The 20,250-nt window shown below is 39.9% G+C and overlaps 1 protein-coding gene and 1 long non-coding RNA gene across 3 annotated transcripts in view; one reads left to right on the top strand and one right to left on the bottom strand.

The window, feature by feature from the left end:
* The window catches only part of PTCHD4 (patched domain containing 4), a 79,352-nt gene extending 75,238 nt beyond the window's left edge, over positions 1 to 4,114 (top strand). For both annotated transcript variants that reach the window (XM_053939660.1, XM_053939661.1), the window contains exon 3: positions 2,481 to 4,114. In XM_053939660.1, coding sequence (XP_053795635.1) covers positions 2,481 to 4,114 — 1,634 coding nt within the window. The remainder of the gene's footprint in view (positions 1 to 2,480) is intronic.
* A 2,708-nt stretch (positions 4,115 to 6,822) lies between these two features.
* LOC128786204 (uncharacterized) lies at positions 6,823 to 15,008 on the bottom strand. Its single transcript, XR_008430208.1, has 3 exons — positions 14,920 to 15,008; positions 14,746 to 14,833; positions 6,823 to 6,909 (listed from the first exon to the last, which is right to left on the bottom strand). It is a non-coding gene; the product is annotated as an uncharacterized LOC128786204 (long non-coding RNA).
* Positions 15,009 to 20,250: the final 5,242 nt, after the last annotated feature.

Consider the following 20,250-nt stretch of genomic DNA (forward strand, 5'->3'; position numbering starts at 1 on the left):
GGAAGGGTCTGGAGCACAGGTCTGATAAGGAGAAGCTGAGAGAGATGGGAAAGGGGCTCAGCCTGGAGAAAAGGAGGCTCAGGGAGAATATTCTGGCTCTGCAGATCTCCCTGACTGGAGGGGATAGACAGGTGGGGGGTTTGTCTCTTCCCTCAGGTGATAAGCAATAGGACCAGGGGAAATGGCCTGGAGTTGCTCCAGGGGAGGTTTAGATTGAATATTAGGAAAATTTTCCTTCACTGAAAGGCTTGTCAAGCATTGGAACAGAGTGCCCAGGGAAGTGGTGGAATCAACGTCCCTGAAGGCTTTTAGAAGATGTGCAGATGGGGCACTGAGGGCCATGGTTTAGTGCTGGGCTTGGCAGTGCTGGGTTAATGGTTGGACTTGATGGTCTTAAAGGTCACTTCCAACCTAAATGGTTCTGTGGTTTCTGTACCATTAAATTAAGCAATTCCAGAATGTGGGACCTTGAAGTGGTGACCAGCCAGCCTGGTCCACAACCTGCAGGAGACTTAAACACTTGCTACAGTCATATAACAATTGCATTCAGGTCACTTGATTCTGCAGATTTATTCAGTTGAAGGAGACAATCCTTTCTGCTTGATGGCCCAAAAATGACAGTGTGAAAGGCAGCTGTGCCTTGAGAATTTGAACAACTCATCCTAAAGTTACCAGGGAATTCAAGGTCCCTCCTGAACTGAGATGCTGGTTCATAAGAGAGCGGCATTTCCACACAGGCTTTTTGCTAACTGCAAGACTTCTATACTACTGTATGTTTATCTTTCACTGGGGACACTGATCTGCAGAAGAGCAGGTAACATTCACAGAACCTGACAGTTTATGCTGTAATTTTCCCTGTCTAGAACGTCTGTCAGGAGTCTGCTTTGGGCAACATAAGCAGCTGTATGAATCCAAACAATTTAAATCTAAAACTCAACAGACCTTTCATTGCACACACTTGGTTATTTGCAAATCTCCTGTTGTCTTATTTCTGGGATTGATACGAGAAAATTTACTTTGTGCTTGCTTTGGTTCATGCAATTCTTCTACTACAGAGAGTGAAGGCCCACAAACAGAGGCAGAAACATCTGCAATCTACTCAATCTACATCCTACTTCTTTTTCTGCTCAGTAGTGTGTCTCCTTACATTGGCCATAATTTTCTCAGGGCTAGATCCAAAGTTTAGAACTTTTGAGTTTCTGATCAAAATTCAAATCTGTGATTATAATTATTTTAATTTTTTTTAATTCTTTAAATTGTTTTAATTATTATTTGAAAGTCAAATGTAATTGTTATTTGAAAGCCAAACCATTTTGAACAGGTTTTTTGAATATTGGCTTTTCTATTTTCCCTCAAGTTGAAATTCTCTAAAGGTAAAAAAAAAAAAAAAAAAAAAAAAAAGAATGTGCATGTATGTATACATTCTTTTCAACATACACATTATATGAATATGTATATATGATACATAACTTATTTGTTAAACTTTTCCATAAGATCAGCTTCAGCTTTACCATTCTGTCACAAAATTTAATAGCTGTAGACTTCCTAGACTGTGACTGTGACAAGTAAAATTATAGTAAGTCTGTATTAAATTTTAGTTTATTAAAATATCATACCCCCAAAACATTAGGAATGGAATACAAAGTCAAAATCTGTCATGGAATACTGACCACGTCTGACTTTTCTGAATGTCCTCCTACATGAGCTAAGAGAACTCCTTGTCACCAGGAGGAGCTCTGGATAGCAGAGAGACACAGGTATAATCACAGAAAATAAACCCATATGTTTTCTAGACAATTAATGTGGACCAATGGCTTAGCCAGTATACTACTCTCCATCATTACCACCAGCATGTCAATTTTGTCTGCAAACTTGTGGGCTATCATTGAGAGTTCCAATTTCACTCAGTAGGCAGAGAATCATTATACAAATTACTCTGGTTATTTGTACTTACAGCATAATTTTTCCTTTATCATGTATAAAGAAACAAGATGTCCCATTCTTGGTCACAACCACTCATTTCTCAAATAATCCCTTTAATTTATACTCTTCAGAAGAAAATGTTACTTGTATTTTTTAAGTTTTTCAATTTGAATCCCTTAAACCTTGAAAGATGTAATAGGATGACAAAAGGAATTTTTAGAATGAAGCCCAGACTTGAATCAAACTTCACATTCTCCTGTATTTGCAGTCCATTGGGAAGTAATTAAATGTCCATTAAATCAATTAGTGTCTTTTTTTTTTTTTTCTGAGGATGGAGAGTCTTAGAATGTCAGGGCTGTTAATTTAAGCACCTGCAGGTGAACATGGTATTTAGCTTTAGACACGCATTTAAGAGTTTTCCATTTGTTTAACTGGTGACAAAAACATAATAAAATTTAGCTGACAAAATTTTTTTACTGCTGGAGGATGAAACACCTGGGGGATGATTGGACCCCCTATATATACGCACAAATATAAACTTTGTTTTCTCATTTCAGGTCACGGAACCAAGGGAGTGTTTGAACTTCTTTCAGGATGGCGCCGGACCAGGGAGAATCTGCCATTCAAGGACCGAGTAGCAGATGCCTACTCAGATGTCATGGTCTCCTACACGATGACAAGCTCCTTGTATTTCATAGCCTTCGGCATGGGGGCAAGCCCCTTCACCAACATCGAAGCTGTAAAAGTCTTCTGCCAGAACATGTGCGTCTCCATCCTGTTGAACTACTTCTACATCTTCTCTTTCTTTGGCTCCTGCCTGGTCTTTGCTGGCCAGCTGGAGCAGAACCGGTACCACAGCATCTTCTGCTGTAAAATCCCCTCTGCAGAATACCTGGACCGGAAGCCCGTGTGGTTCCAGACCATGATGAACGACGGCCATCAGCACACTTCCCACCACGAGACCAACCCCTACCAGCACCACTTTATCCAGCATTTCCTCCGAGAGCACTACAATGAGTGGATTACCAACATCTACGTCAAGCCATTTGTGGTGATACTGTATCTCATCTATGCCTCTTTCTCCTTTATGGGGTGCTTACAGATTAATGACGGAGCCAACATCATCAACCTTCTTGCCAGTGAGTCCCCAAGCGTCTCCTATGCCCTCATACAGCAAAAGTATTTCAGCAACTACAGCCCTGTGATAGGCTTCTACATCTATGAACCTCTGGAGTACTGGAATGGTACTGTGCAAGAAGACCTAAAAACACTCAGCCAGGGGTTCAACACCGTGTCCTGGATTGAACAGTATTACCAATACCTTCGAGTGGGTAACATCAGTGCAACCAACAAAAGTGACTTTATCAGCATCCTCCAGAGCTCCTTTTTAAAAAAGCCAGAATTCCAGCACTTCAAAAATGACATAATTTTCTCCAAAGCTGGAGATGAGAACAACATAATTGCTTCTCGTCTGTACCTTGTGGCCAGGACTAGTGAAAACACACAGAGGGAAGCAGTGGAACTGCTGGAGAAGCTGAGGCCACTTTCTCTTATACAGAGCATCAAGTTCATTGTGTTCAACCCTACTTTTGTTTTCATGGACCACTATGGTTTATCAGTAACTATGCCTGTCCTGATATCTGGTTTTGGCATCCTGCTGGTGTTAATACTGACCTTTTTCCTGGTTATCCACCCTCTGGGAAATTTCTGGTTAATCCTCAGTGTCACCTCAATAGAACTGGGTGTCCTTGGCTTGATGACCTTATGGAATGTAGACATGGATTGCATTTCTATACTGTGCCTTATCTACACTTTGAATTTTGCCATAGATCACTGTGCACCCCTGCTTTATACATTTGTATTAGCTACTGAGCACACCCGAACTCAGTGTATAAAGAACTCCCTCCAAGAGCACGGGACAGCCATTTTGCAGAACGTTTCTTCCTTTCTTATCGGGTTGGTCCCCCTTCTCTTTGTGCCTTCAAACTTGACCTTCACACTGTTCAAATGCTTGCTGCTTGCCGGCAGTTGCACACTTCTGCACTGTTTTGTTATTTTGCCCGTCTTTCTAACCTTTTTCCCACCTTCCAAAAAGCACCACAAGAAAAAGAAACGGGCCAAAAGGAAGGAACGAGAAGAGATCGAATGCATAGAGATTCAGGAAAATCCTGATCATGTTACAGCAGTCTGAAAGGCTTAGAAAAATATAATAGTATATTCTCTTTTTAAAAAAGTGTTGCACAGAGATGCAGGGAAAATAGAGCAAAGATCTCAGCTGCTTGAGCTGGCCAGGTCTGACAAAGCAAAGGAAGATCAAGAAGGGGTATTCATTACACCTCAAGGTGCAAAATTTTTTAAACAAAAATAATGAAAGTGAAATAGTCTCAAATGTTCCCTTTGAATCCTCATTCTCCACCAGGGAAGAGTCTGTTGGCCATTAAGAGTTCCTGAGTCTCAAACTGTAGCTCTAATGGGAATTGCTTAATATGTCATATGTAGGACTAAAGCTAAGGTGAAAAAAAGAGTTACCATTAAGTAAACACTAGGGGAAAAGGCAGATTTGTTTGAAAAAATTGTCCATGGAAGAGAATTACACAATATTTCAAATGAGAAAAGGTTACAAGACCAAGAGAGATTGAAAATGTCATGGTAATTTTTTATTTTCTTGAGCAAGTTAGTTAAGATGAAACCTATGCATTTGGGAAGTAAATGTTTAAAACTATCTAAGCCAAAGTACTTCCCAAATCCAGTATACCTTGTATATCTGTAACACCACAATTAGAGCATTATTGCAAAAATGGATGGCAAAGGGATAAAAGTACTATTTATCCCAGAGAAGAAATAATCATAGCCATTTGGAAATCTAACACATAGTTCCTTTAAATGTGACATATCACTGTTATCCCAAGAGCTCACAGCTGGTAGTTAATACTATACACCTATTTTGGTAATTACGAATTTCCCCTTGATTTAACAGATCTCACAAAACTAACCCAGGCCATCATCACTGCAACACTGTTTGCAGTTCCTGCAGTGTAACACTTCTGAATCCTAATTTATCAGTGTTGACATTAAATACTGAATATTAATCAAGCAGGCGCTACAAATGTAATGATGGATTGCATTTCACAGGCACAATGTGACCGTGTGGCAGCTGAGTCAGCTCTGGAGCACCTGCACAGTCTTATCATTATATATTTGGTCCAAGGAAGGAAGGGATATGTTTGCTGGTCCCTGCAATATGCTGCAGGAAGTGTGATTTTCCCCTTCTTTAAGCAAAGCATTATACAAAAAACTTACCACACTAAAAAAAAAAAAAAAACCCACCTTGTAAACGTTTGCATGGGGCCGGATCAACCCCTAGTTGTAAGAAGACAGATTGGTCCCCTGTGGGAAGGGGGGGGGAGGGTGAAATGTCTTTTTTACTGTTATTATTATTCCTAAATATTTGAGTGTTGATCATCTGCAACATAAAGCTTTGTTATGGCAGTTGAAATTTCACAGGAGAGTGCAGTAAATCCTCAGTTACTATGCGGCACTAGAAATTGTACTGTAAAGGACTATGAATGACTTTCTCTGCTTTGTAAACTATTCAGCTTAGTAGCCCAAGGGAAGGGATGAAAACAGATCTAGCCATTTCAGTTTGCTCTCAGCCCAGTTCTGTACTGGAGCTTGCCATGTCAATCTCTCCTTTCAGTATTTTAAAAGGGCTTGCTTTCTACTTTCTGGAATATGGTATAGCTTCACCTCCATGAGCAGTCTTCCTGAACCTATAGTATCCATGAGGACACTATGTAAAGATATCTCTATATGAAGTGTCTATGTCTACTTTGTATTACTTGTGGGTACCTTTAAAAGATAATCTGGAAGCTGTTTGCCTTCCAAAATGTGTATACGTGTCTATTTGTGGCTGATAACTCAGTCTCAGACCTGCAGAGTTTGCTGATGAGGAAGTGTACATATGTCTTACTAAACAGCTCTCTGCAAGATGTTAATTCTTTGCTATGTGACATGTCTCACCTCTTCCTGCTGTTTTATGGTTAGAGAGAGACAGAAAAAAATCACCCGCAGTACAAAAAAAAAACCAAGCCATTTGAATGCCAGTTCTAATGTTCATGAGCTGCTTCTGTTTCCAAGGAATGCAATTTCACCTCTTTATATTTTCTGTACTTTGCCATTATCATTAGCCAAAAATGATTTCTGTGTTTTAGGAGTGGTGAAAGCTCTTGATTGTTCGAGGAAACTTTTGAGTGCAACATGTCTTAGAGAGGGAGAAACTTTCTAGACAGGCAAAGCTTCCAAAGTTTGAATGTGGATCTAAACTTCAGGGGTAGCTAGATCAAGGTTACTGGTTTGACCTAAAATATTCAAGGGCCAGACACAGAACTGAGATCTAAATAGTTCAGTAAGGTTTGCAGGGGATGTTTTAATGTTGGGTTATGGGTCAGATGTGTCTCTAGTTGGGAAGTTTTTTCTGACCTTGATTTGCATCTTGATGACATTGTGCAATATCCATCCTATTTTGAACAGTCCATTGTGAATGCCAAGCTTCCCAATCTTTTTAGATTTTCTCCATTGCCTACACAAAACCTGGATTGTTGCAGCACTGTGACCCTTGGTTATCACTTCTGGAGGTGTCACCTGGGAAATTCCTGGTCTTCTCTTGTACTGCCCAGAGGTATCCCAGGGATGTCTGTCATGCATTGTGTTGAGGGAAATAGCACTTTCCAAAGCCATCAAAGCCAGGATTCATCTCATGTAACTTCAGATATTAGTATTGTAGATATTTATATCTGAACTTCTTTTGCAGCCATAAGAGAGTGACAGACACTTCTGATCCATTTTACAGCTGTATCTTAGGAGTAAATGAATCACATTTTTTAAAATGCAGATTTCTGTCCGTCGGTGATCAAGGAAGCTCAGCAATTGGTTCAAACACAGACATCAGCAATGCAGTCTCATCCAGGCTTGGGAAGATTAACCCCACTTAAATGACAAAATATCAAGAGAAAGAGAAAAGATTATAAACATGCCTCCCAAGCTTCAATTTTAGGGATAAATCCCAGGAATAACTCAGCCCAAATTTTATGTTTTACTTATGAAGTTTTATGCACAAATTCTTTGAAAAACTGGAATTCCCATAGCAGAGTATAGTAAGCCAAGACACCAGAAAATGTCATTAAAGGTGGGCTCACACAAATGAGCAAGAATTTGATGAGGTGTCAAACCAACTCCCCTCAGTGTCACACATGTGCAGGAGCACTTGTGTGACAGGTACCAAATATATAGATCACCCACTAGGACTAGAAGGTTTTTATTTCTCTGTCAATGCAGGAGTGAGCAAAAAACAAACCACATCTTCTATGGATGTAATTTTGTTATTTTTTTCAACCAATTTCCACATCCACCAAAAAAATACCAGTGCAGCCATTACTTCTGCAAAGACATCAGTCTCTGTGGAACAAGGAAAACTGGAATAATTTTGGGATGCAGAGTCTGTATTTTTTAATTCTTTCTACTTGTTTTTGCTTATTTTTCTTTCCATTTTTTCAGTATATTATACCTTTTTCTACAGCACCTTTTCAGTTTAACTGGAGCTGCATAAGTACCTGTGAAGAAAGCACATAGCTCATGCCAAGCAATTTGACACTCTGATAGAAACAGCATACTGGATCTTCATTACACAACTTTTTCCCCAGTTACCATAAATCCCCTGCAATACTGTGCATATTTCTTTAATGTCTGATTTTATATATGGTCTAGATAATCTTCCAAGAACTCTGTGTCCATCTCCTGCTTGGTTTGGTTTCATTCCCACAAAGTAAATTGCTTTGAATTCATTGTTGAGATAACTCTGTTGAAGTCAACAGATTTATTGCCATGATATATTTGACTTTGCATGTCTTCTATCTGGTAAGAAGTGATACCATGACAAATAAGCCTCTTACATTGTTGGTGTGCTTGTTGAAAAATATATCTGTCTATACTCTATAGCCATAGTTGCATGCTGCACTCGGGGGGCTGCAGTGAAGGTCTATTTCTTTACACTTTGCTCTGTGGGGTATTTTAACCTCAATCTAATGTTCTGTCTTTTGTTTTTTTTTTTTTTTTTTTTAATTAGATTTAAGTCTTCACCTCTGTAGTCCAGTACTTGATCTAGTTTTAAATTAGATTTTAGGAAGAAATTCATTACTGTGAGGGTAGGGAGGTCCTGGCACAGGTTGCCCAGAGAAGCTGTGGCTGCCCCATCCCTGGTTGTGTCCCAGGCCAAGCTGGACAGGGCTTGGAGCAGTGCTGCCCATTGAAAGTGGCTGGAACTAGGTGGCCTTTAAGGTTCCTTCCAACTTAAACCATTCTATGTATCATAAATTTATTGCCTAACAAAGCAAGGTCAAGGTAGATATGGATGCATGGCACCTTGCATGCATAATTTAAAGAGATTATCTTCAGGGTTATTATTCTCAACTTTTTACTTCAAATAATTCCTATTTAGAATGTAACCTGCCACATGTCAATGTCTATTCAAGTTCCTTGAACAACTCTAGTTTTGAAATTTTCTCTGATGGGAAGCAAAAGAACCAGGGGGGAATGAAGAATATGCAGTTAAGTGGTTGTGTAATCAGCGTTCTTTTTTTCCCCAAAGGCTTTTACTGCTCTACTCCTAATTAAGTCACACTGAGTAGCAACTCTAGCATAATTAAGATTTATTTCAACGTAGTTATTCCATATTTCACTATGACAAGAGCTTGGCTTATTGTCTTTATGCAAGTACCATGCTAAGTCTCTGATTAATTTTTCAGTAATTATAAACTTTAATAAGTTATTTTTCATTGCAACACTAGGTTTTTGAGTACTTCAAGCTCCCATTTGATCTCCTAGGAAACACTGTAAGGAAGCAAAGTTAGGCAGTCAGTGAGCAAGAGACGTGCTGTGGTGTTGGGGAAATGGGACTCTTCTCAAAGAGGTAGCGTCTCCTCCAACAAGGCTTTAAACAAACAGTGATACTCAGGATATTTGATAAAATTAAGGTGAAGTGGAAACCAAGTGAAACATTGTTTGGAGTGCAACCAAATTATTACAGACAGATAAAGCTTTGATTCTTCTTTCATAACTTCTTACACAGGCAAAAGGCATTTGAACAGGAAAGGAAACTGGATAGGAAAGCACCTCGTCCATCACCTAAAATGATTATTTTCACCGAAGTCTTGTATAAACAATGTCACACACCAGGTTAGTACTGGTTGTTCCACCTCAGCATGGGCCTCCCCATGGCCTGTTTTCCATGGACAGCAAGGGAGGGATTCCATGTTTGTTTTCACAAACCCTTGGGGAGGAGACTGAGAACTGCTCCCTTACCTGACAGAACTGTGTGTGGGTGAGAGCTGAAACATGCAAGCAGAGGTATTTCATGCTCCACTTGCTCTCTCTTTGCCTTCTCAAGAGCAGCAATACCATCAACCCCTGGTACTAACCCTATGCTGAGTGCAGGAATTCATAACTTGCCCAGGAGTAACTTGGAATTTGTGACTACAGCAGCTCACAGGTTGACACAAGCTGATACACCTCTGACCAAGAAGACTTTAAGGGCTTTTTTTAGATATGTTTTTGAGAGATTCCCAATTGTCACTACAGAGTCCCACATAACACCTCACTTGCCCAACACTGGAGTGGTGTAAATCCTTCTTCTGATATGGCAGTCAGGTAAAAGAACTTTCTGGAAGCTTTTCTTTTTAATCCTAGAGGCTTTTCCCAAATACAACCATTTCTTCATCTCTTTCTACCTCTTTCATGGTTTAAAAGCAAAGGATCTAATGTGAAATTTGGATGCTCATCCTACCCATAGCCACAAAAAGCATCATTTTGCTCAAATTTGAGGTGGGTTATGGATGTTCAGGTCAAACACAAGGCTCAGGCTTTCTTGCCCACACTGGCAGTCGAAACCCTGCTGAAAACAAGTAAATGTGAAGCAGTTCATCTTTCCTAGCTCTCTTTGTTTCCTCTTTGACATACCACTGTGTCCACAAAACTACCTCATTTTTTTCCTGCTTCCTCATTAAAACAGAGTTTCTCTTTCCTGCTCCCTGAAGCTATCTTCTTTTTGCAGCTCAACTTATTTCACACTTTATTCTTCTCCGGGTGCTCTCAACCTCTTCAAAATTTCCCTATGTATTTTTGAAAATTCTGAGAGCATAACTCTGTTGAAATAAATAGAAGATGTTTCTATGCTTCAAAGTGCAGCCTGTGATACAGACCTAACTAATTTGCAACAAAGCCAAAATAGCAAAATACTTTCTTCAGACAGAAAAGTGTCTGTAAGAAAACTCAGGAAAAATTAAGCCTAAATTTCCATTTTTATGAAGTTTTTATCTCATAAACTTCTAGTTTCAATTCCTTTACTTTAGGCATTTATTTTTCAGCACATTTTTATCATAGAAATGCCTAGTTTTTCTCTGCTTTTCTGTCTCAGCAAGAAAAATAAATGGACATTTCTTCATGACCTCTAAAAGAAATTATTGCCCCTGCATGGAACAACTTTTTCATCAAATTTCTATCCAGAGCACATTTTCCAGGTTTAATTGTAAAAACCACTGGAAACAAGTATTCTAGTGGAAATGCTGATATAGCCTTAACTACAGAAAAATGACTGGTACTTCAACAGTGTCCTGCTTAATTCCAACCCCACTGCATCAGCCTGCTGGATACTCCAGGCAGTATTCCTTACATGGATTGATAATCATCTCCTTCACCATGTGGGCAATATCAGCACATCAGAGTCTACCCTGCTTACACAGCAAAATCATGAACAGATGAGCCCAGCTTTTGCTGGAGAAAGGAAATATCCCAGGGTAAGGCAGAGTGGCAGCCCTCTACGCTGAGACTGCTTCTCAGTTTCCCATCTGTGTGTTGGATATTGCACTGAGCTCCTCTGTAAAGGACAGGAAGCATCACTTTTTTTTTTCCATAAGCTGTTTGAGAACAGGATGTGAAATATTTTAGATTTAGTCATGGATACACATTTTTTACATGGGAATTTGAAAAGAGATGTCAATCAAATAGAGTAAAAGTCTCCATGAATAGAGAAATCTGAGTCTGCAACATCTTGCAATCCTGACTTGATACTTCTCTGATCTTATTTTCTTTCATCAATAAGGACTGAACTTTTTCCCACTTATCACATTGAAAATAATCCCTGACCTACAAAAATATCCTGTTTGCCAGAAGCAGACATTCTCTTGGAGGAAATCCCATTGGTTTCAGCTCCATGTCAAGGGAGATTTTGCAGGATTTGGACAGCAGTGGTTAGTATGTACCTCCCCAGGCATAAGCCCTCATTCCCAACATGCAGATCCAAATACTAAATGTGTAGGATTAGTAGGATGTGTGATTTTGCCTCTACAGAAAAAGAAGAGGTCATTGAAAAATTCAGGTCTGAATTCACCATAGGTGGAAAAGCAAAGAGTGGTCAAGGAGTCAGCCTTGCTATTACTGTACCTGTGTGAAAATTTCAGAGAGGGCTCATCCAGCTTAAATAGGAACAGTGAAAGCTTAAATAGGAACAGTGTCATGCCCTGAACAAGAATTTGTTCTTTACTCACTACCTCAGAGAGCCACACTGCTCCTGAACAGTGTCATGGAGCCTAAGTCCTAGGTATGATAAAGTTGAAGCACAGAACTTAGGGTGCATCTTCTTAATACCAGGTCATTCCAGGCTTTGTAATGACACAGGTGAGGGAATTCAATCTTCAAAGCTACTAAATATCTATAGAATTCCCTAGCGCAGCATTGCTCCAGAAAACCAGCACTCCCCAGCAACCCTGGCACAGTCTGGGTGCTAGCATGGCCCAGGGACAATTCCCACCAGACAATTTAGTTTCAGTCACCCAGTTTTTACACTACAGGACTGTTTCATAGCATGGACAATGACAGACCACATCAGCCTCCTTCAGGGCTGCTGAGCAATCCTGACATTGCTTGATTTATTCTCAAAGTTTATAACTTTAGACAGCAATACAGCCTATGTTCATAGTGGTATTTTACATCTGAAGATCTTCATCTGGCAAAGTACTCAAGTAAATGATTTAGTTTAATCAAATTCTAAAGTCTCATGGACTGGGACATCTTTAAATTTAAGCATATGTTTAAATACTGAGCTAAATAAGGATGCACTTATCTCTGTGCTTCAAGTTAAATAAAAGCTTTGCAGAAATAGAGGCCTTAAAAGAAAAGGCTTTTTCCCCATAACATACTAAATTCTACAATTATAGTAGCAATTTCACAATATGTAGAAAAATCGTGCCAAGCACATATATTTTTCAGGGTTTCAATTTCCCTGATGTAAGACATCTCGGGGACATTTTAGTGATTTGTTACAGCCATACAATACTCAAGCAAGAACAAAGCCTTGCTGAGCACTTTTTCTGGAAAAAAATAGCAAGATATTTGACTCAGAATGAGAATACAGTATCTTGTGATGTTAAAGCTCATTTCTAAAAGAAAAAATGAAACTTTTCATTTAATGTAATTCATTATTTCATTCAAGTGATACACTAGAGAAGTGCTGGATATGCCTTTATTATGCATAAGACAGGGATTGCTCAATGAAGTTAAATTCATCTTTGCCAATAAAACGATAATAACGCCCCCCATAAAAAAAAAAAAAAAAAAAAAAAAAGGCTGGTTTTGTGCCTAGTGTAAAATTTGTCATGGCATCATCTATTGCTTTTTAATTAAATTAAATTAAATTAAATATGAATGGTGACATAAATAGGACAGAAGTGGAGAATCACATGTCCTAGGGCTGCATCTGTTAAGGAACACTTATATACACTTAGAAGAGAAATCAAGTCTTGTGGAAAAACAAAAGCAACTGCCAAGCCATAAGCATGGTAAATAATCCCATTGGCTTCAGTGGAGCCATCAGGATGCATATGAAGACCTGCACATAAGTCTTTGTCAGTCTGAGGACTGGGGTGAACTGATATTCTAATCTGAAAAGGAAACAGAACTTCTTAAGCCAGATATTTCCTCAAAACCCTTAGAAAGGTTCAGTGTAACTAATCTCTGTCTCTTCCAAGAGCAAAGCTTTTTGAAAAACTTTGCCTGAAAACATAAACTCAGTAGGTACACAGGCTCCATAAGCATTTAAGAGTGTAATGAAAACCATGAAGTAACTCCTCCCCTGGGATGCCTGTAGACAATACTTTGTGGAAGCATGTGATCAGATGGAAAGGAACGTGCAAAAATCAGATATTAGATGTGTCCTCTCCCAGGCTACAGTCAAAGGAGAGAAACATGCACTGCAAGTCCTTGAGCTCAGATGGATCCTTTAGGATGAGGGCCCCTGCATGAGTCTGGCAGCAGCTGCCAGAGCTGTGGAATAGTCTGGGATAAGCAGTTCATAAACTTGAGGGCATGTGCATAAAATGGGGTCAGGCTGATGCCTCTGAGGCATCTCTGTTCATTGTAACTGCAATGAAAACGCTGAGAAGTAGCTTTGGGGTGATGGGCAGTAACCAGTTTGTCTGTTCTCTTTCTTTGGTGGGGGTTAGGGTGGGCCATTAGGGCTCCATGAGGTCAGCTCAGTGATTGGAGCAGCACAAATAAGGCAGCTGTGAGCAGCCAAGAGTTACTAAAACAGGGGCTGAATTAAGCAGGTTCTGTAAGGAAAATACAGGTCATTTTTTCCATTGTTTATTTCCATTTGCCTCTTCTTTTAACACAATGCTTGTTTTTTTGTTTTAGGCTGATAATGGTCACATTTTCTACCTCCCTTTAAGTTGTAGAATTTGCTTAACCCTTTTTTTTTTTTTTTTTGTATGAATGTAGATTAGGTGTTTAATTACTGGGATTTCTCAGGTGTAGGCAACTTTACTATGCTACGGATAAATAGCATAAGTCAATATTGATTTTCCTCCCTTGTAAAGCTCCCTTGTTGCCAAAAACTGTTAACATTTTTCAAGATTCAACCATGACCATATTTGTATAACAGCTTTTTACTGAGCTTGAAATTCTATACCAAATACTTATGTCTTTTAAAGACTGAAATCTTCAATAAAGTATGTTACTCGTAAATATTAGGATTTCCCCTTTCTTCAATAGAAAGATATTCAGTATTACAGTACCATTTTGTCAGGTGCCTGTTGCCTTACATTTAGATTTAGAGGAAATGAACAGGGCTCTTTTAAGAGCAAATGTGGAGCTAAGATGTTGGGCAGCAGCAGGAACTGGCACCTCCGTCCTCACAAGAAGTACAGGGCATTTCAGGACTTGGGAAGAGTGGGTCAGAGCCAGGGAATTGGCAGCCCTGAGCTGGCATATGGTCCCTCACTGATTATTTGCAGATAGGCAATTTACAGGTGCCCTGGAGCTGTGTGAAATGCAACCAAATGTTTCAATTTCCCAGACAGAGCTGGCTACACAATGGCCTCCACAGAACACAAGCCAGTTCCATTCCTCACCAAACACTCCTGCCAGTGGATCCTTTCTCACCAAGGTTCCTCCTGCTTTTTCGTTCAGCCTTCTCCCCTCTCCTCACACCCCCAGCAGCTCTCAGCTCCTCTTCCCACAGTGGTAGAGTTGGAATTTCAAGCCCTTCCAAGTCAAAGGCATGGGACAATCCTTCCCAGTATTTCTTGACCATCTCTGGGAAGACCAAGGATATCTGCCCACATTGCAGCCAGGGCTGCCCCATGGCTCAGAGATCTGTCCCTGCCTCTGTGCTACCTCTTCTCTTGCTCTCAATAGTGCAAGTACCAGCATGAGCATCCCTCAGACCCTGCAGTTTACAGTGGGCTTCTTTAACTCATTCACACATTCACTCACATTCCTCCATCCAGTGCAAATGGGAATATTTGGTCTTTGCCTTCAAGTCTCTGTCTGCATCCTGAAGTCCTGGTCTGTGGCACCCCGTCTAGAGGGAACATACTGGACTAAGATTATGTGCCTGGTTTCCTTTCAAATGAAAACAGGCAGAAAACACAACACAGCAATTTTCACCTGAATGTGAGGAAGAACTTATTAGCTGTAAGGGTGATTGGGCACTGGAACAGATTGCCAAGAGAGGTTTTGGAATCTCTTTGTCTGGAGATACTCCGAATTTATCTGAACACAATCCTGACTAATACGCTTTAAGGGACCCTGATTGAGGGGAGTTGGACTAGATACCCTCCAGTTGTCCTTTCCAACCTGAACCATTTTTGTTTCATTTAACTAGGTGGGTAAGAAGTAGAAAATCTCTATTCTTCTTCTAATAGATTTAATTTAAGGGGGAAAAGAATTTTCCTCTATTACATCATAGCTACTAAGCTTTATTTGGGAGAAGGTGGTGACGCCTGCCAAGGTGAATGAAGCAGAGAGGCAGTGATGCCTCAAGGCCAGGTTGGATGGGGCTTGAAGCAACCTGGTCTAGGGAAAGGTGTCCCTGCCCATGGCAGGGAGGGTGGAACTAGGTGGTTTTTAAGGTCTCTCCCACCCAAACCATTCCATGATTCAATAATTCTATTTCTTCTTGCCTGAGCTAGGTCCTGCCATTTCTGCTTGTGTTGATTCTGTGCTAGTTTCATTTTCATGAGGGTGGATGCAGATTTGACCCAAAGTTACAGAAATACCCTAGAGAAGGAAAAGGGTTATTTCACTGTATTCCAAGGAATAGTTCAAAAACTCCCTAAATTGTTATGAATAAGAAAAGATAGCCTAGAACTGTGGTATTAATTTCTCCTCTTCATTGCCAAGGACATAGAAAACATTGACCAAGTTTTCTGTGCATGTTGCAAATAAAACAATTAGAAACTCATTTCAACCAGCAAGGCCCTAAACCTGCTGAGCTCCTAGAATCAGGATAATCTATGTCTGGCTGTAAGAGAGAGATCTCAAAGGGTTGAGACTGCATGCAGGTTTGGTAGCAGCCATAATATGATGAGAGCTTTGGCAAATATATTTGCTATTAAAATTAGGGGTGGGGGGAAAACCTTAATATGAGTTTTGCAAACAAATTTATCTTCCCCCCCCCCCAACCTGGGTTTGGTCTGGGAAATTACAACAATAAAGTAAAATTAATGACAACAAATCTGTCTTTCATAGGCATGTCGGGCCTGCTGGCTGCAGCATCTCTTGTTTGTCACTAGCCACTATAAAGAAGCAGCAATTACTGTTCTGGCATATAAGTAACTGCTGAAAATACTGGGTTTTTAATACTTTAGCTTATATTGGTACTTGTGCTGCCCTCCAGTGACAAAGACAGTTGTTCCAACCTGTATTCTAGATTTCTGTAGTATTTTTTATTTCTGGTCTTTGCAAAATTTCAATTTGCACTGAAAACTGCAGTTCTCATTCCAGAATTTTAGCAAGTTCTTGTCTAAAAGTAATAATAATGCAGTTCCAGTTAATTTTGTTTGTAGTTTTCTTTAAAACTAAAAGCAAATGTAGATCAATTTCATGTGAGAAATAAAATAAGTAGCATGGATTTAAATATGAAAAAAACACACAAAAATATAACTTTGGACCTACTGAAGTATCAGAGTTAAGGGTTTCAATTAAGTCATTTTTTAATACAGATTGACATTTTAGTTTTAGTTCTGCCAAAAAAATCCATGTTCATTGCTGTTATTATGCAAACATCTCCCTTGTACTCTCAGTACTGGCTTTTGGTGGTGTTTTGATGGATGGATCTTAGATCTGTTCTGAGTTCCTGTTTCTCTCCCATGCACACCTGAAATCCCTGAATAGTGTGAAAGTCAGGTGGCACCTTCCTGGCAGCACACAGACAGACAAAGGACTGGTAGCACTGAAGCTTCTATGCGCTCATGGTGCAACAAAAGAAATGTATGTTCCTCAACTCAAAGGATTGGCACAGCTTCTCACAGCAAATTGAGTGTTGCAGAGGTATTATTGGTGCTGTAAGAATCCATCACCTGCCAAGAACTGACCTGTATTTTGGCTGACTGCAGAACCTGTAGAAATATGAGAGAGTGGAAAAGTTTGAGCATATTTTACTCTGCCTTTGCATTCATGACCACTTCTGGATTTTTAGCTGCAATTTACATTTCACTTGGGAATGATGCAGTGGTGCTGGTTGCTTTTTCTCTGTTTCTTCTTTACTTAGTGCTTTTTCTAGCATGTATCTCAGATAGATGGCTGCAGCTCACACAGACATTTCTGAGTTTTAGAGTACGGGATACAAACAAAATATTTATGAGAAGCTGAGTAAGTGCCTGAGTGAATGGCTTGTGCAGAAACCCCTGTTGCCCTCATTATCAGTGGTAACTTTTCTATTTCTCTTAAAACTAAATGAACCTTTGTCTCCCACACCCATTGCAGCACCCTGGGTTTGTACAGTGATCAGCAGGACAGGTCAGAACAGAATTCCTGTGATCTGGACCTGGAGGATTTTGCACAATCTTCCCTTGGCAATTGACAGTTTAACCACCATTGACAGTTCAAAGACCATTCACTTCTTCAATGAGAAGCAGCCACAGAATTTTTTAGGTGTAGAAGAGTCCAGGCTGAGCAGTTTTTCTGTTACAATGCAATGACCAGAGCCCCACTGTGAGGTGGTGTGTCCACAAGATTCCCCTATATAGAAAGAAATGGTTTCTTGCTTTTTATTAGTCTGGGGTAGTAATTTTGCCAATCCTTCTGGTCTAGACTTCCCCAAAATAGTATTGAACAAGAGCTTCAATGGGTGTGTGTAGCATCCAGGCAGAAAGCTTGCTGAACAGATAATACTCACTGAAAGAGTTAATAACCAAAAGGGTTTGAAGAGTATCCTCAGGGCTTGCTGGATGTAGGTCTGGTTTTCAGCAGCCAGCTCAGGAAACAATTTTATGTAAACAGATGATGTGCCTGAAGGTATCACTGAAGAACAGGCCCAGGAATGGAAAAATACAAGACCTCATACCACACCAGAAGTTTTTCATTCTTTGCACAATCGGAGCTGCCCTCTTAATTATCTCAATCTGGGCCAGGTTAATTGGAGCCTTCCCTGACGTGAGTCAGTCTCACACATTTTCTGCATCTTTGCTAATTAAGACAATTTTCACCTTTTATAGTTGCTTTAGTATTCAGAGCAGTTTGACATAGGCTAATTATAATTATTGAATGATGGCTTTAAAATTTCGTGGTTGTGATGACATTTTATCACATTAAATTGGAATCCCATAATCCTTCTTGCTCTATGATAGACAAGGAATGTCATCTCTCTTCTGGAAGTTATCCACTGTGTGATTACTCTGCTGTCATTGACCATTTTCATTCAGAACAATTGCAATCTCTTCTACTCTTCAACTGAAGATGTTCAGCATCCACCTGATTCCAAAGGAGTACAAAAATACTGAGGTCAGGATCCAGGGCACAATCCTTTTTTCTTTCATCCTATAGATGTCCTTGCTCTGTGTGATTTGGGAGAACTGGATATGCAAGAACTGAGGTGCAGGAAGGAAGAAGCCAAGGCAACACATTCCTCCCATCATTGCTTCTCTGTGTTCAAATCCATGGTACTTTAAGAGCATAATCACTGATGCAGAGTGGAAAGTCTTCCCTTGAGATTTTCAAGGTTCCCTTGAGCTGGAGGAGCAAGAAGACCTCAGTCTCATCACGCAGTCATTGCTGCCTGCAGTCTGTGCTCTATCACAGCCCACAGCAGCTTTCCCCCACCACTTTGTGAAGGTGAAGGCTCCTGCAGATCTTCTCAGGGGCTTTCCAGAACTGACACTTCCCTGGAGTAACTCTGAACAGTTCAAGGCTTGACAGCAAAGTCCCAAAACATCTTCTTTGCTTCATGGCCACGGGTTTGCTACTTATCACTCTAGTTGCAGTCCCTTGACTTTTGGTGTAAGTTTGAAAATGCTGTAAATAGAAAAATCAGGGCATAAAGTGGAAGAAACTTCACTGATTGACATAAGCATAGTTTACTTGGATTCATCCTATAGTGTGCAAGGGAATTTACTTACTGAATTGCAAATCTGTGCCAACCTACAGCCTTGCAGAGGGATTTTCTACACTGAGTAGCGCTGTGATGGTGAGGAGACAGAGCAGTTTGCAAGCATAGATGCAGAGTTGTGTCAGCACAGCCCCGTTCTGGAGCTCATCGTTCCTGTGTTGAAACAAGGCTGTCAAGTAACATACACCAGCACAACCATATCATTTTCAAAATCACACCAGTACCTTTGCTCAGATCCTCTGCAACTAACCCTGCTATCCATAGCTTGGAATAGCTTTACAAGCACAGATATTTCCACTTTCACCCAAAACTTCCAGGTACATCCTCCCATCCCACTGGTGTCTGTGGAGAAAACGTGCTTATGAGCTTTGTTCATTTTGTTCACACAGGATTTGAAGACTTTATTGAACTGTAAGTAGCTGGGTGTTTAATTCCTTCTAAGGCAGGAAGAAAGACCAGTTGCAAATGGGATTTTCTTTGTTCTCGGTTGAGGAAAAGAAGTTACAAAGCTAAAAATTAAATTTGGTGGTGCAGAGAAGCTGCCATGGCATAACCATGCTGTTACTTCTTATTGGCTTCTTGTTAGAAGACTAAATGCTTCTGTTTGTTAAAGTTCCATCTTTTCAGCCCACATGATTCTGTAGCCTGTTTTACCAGAATTTCAAATAGACTTGAAAATTTGTATCTATGGTGTTTTTCTTTTTTTTTTTTCTGCAGAAATAATGTCAGATATAATTAATGAGTCTTGATGACTGCAAATTTGAAGCTTATGATTTATGACTGATTATATAGATAAGGCTGTTATTTCTTCTTCAGATAAGGTAAATATGGCTCATATCTCTCTGTTCTGTTGTGCTGTGCAGATCATAGTCCCTTCTAAGTAGCTGACAAAATATAGTCCCTTGAGTGTGTGTGGACCAGCTGAAATTTTACCTGATTTCTTTAGTTTTTGGTCAAAGCACCGTGAGATTTTGGGAAGGTAATGGTGTCAGCAGAGGTAAGCAGAAACAGCTTTGAAACACAGCTCTGAAAAATACTGCTAAACATCTGTTTTTTTAGGAATATCCAATAAACTGTGCACCTGTGGCAATACAGAATTCTATTCTAGAAAACCTCTCCAGGCTCCAGTGTTTTTTGAATAGTTTCAGAGTTATACAGAATTTTTTTCAAAGATGCTTGCATATATTTCTTAACAAATGATGGGAAGTTCGCAGTCCTAATCATTTTCTCAGAGTACATCTTAAAAGAGAGCATTTCTGAAGGAGTCCACAGCCCTTGGATAATAAGTAAATCTGCAGCAGCAGAAGGCAAGGGAAAATTCACTCCCCTACTACATTTATAATGTCTAACACCAGTCAAAAAAGTTAATAGAAATTGAGATAGGAATAGAT

The sequence above is a fragment of the Vidua chalybeata genome, chromosome 3 (genome assembly GCF_026979565.1).
Source record: "Vidua chalybeata isolate OUT-0048 chromosome 3, bVidCha1 merged haplotype, whole genome shotgun sequence".
In the NCBI taxonomy this organism is placed as follows: Eukaryota; Metazoa; Chordata; class Aves; order Passeriformes; family Viduidae; genus Vidua; species Vidua chalybeata.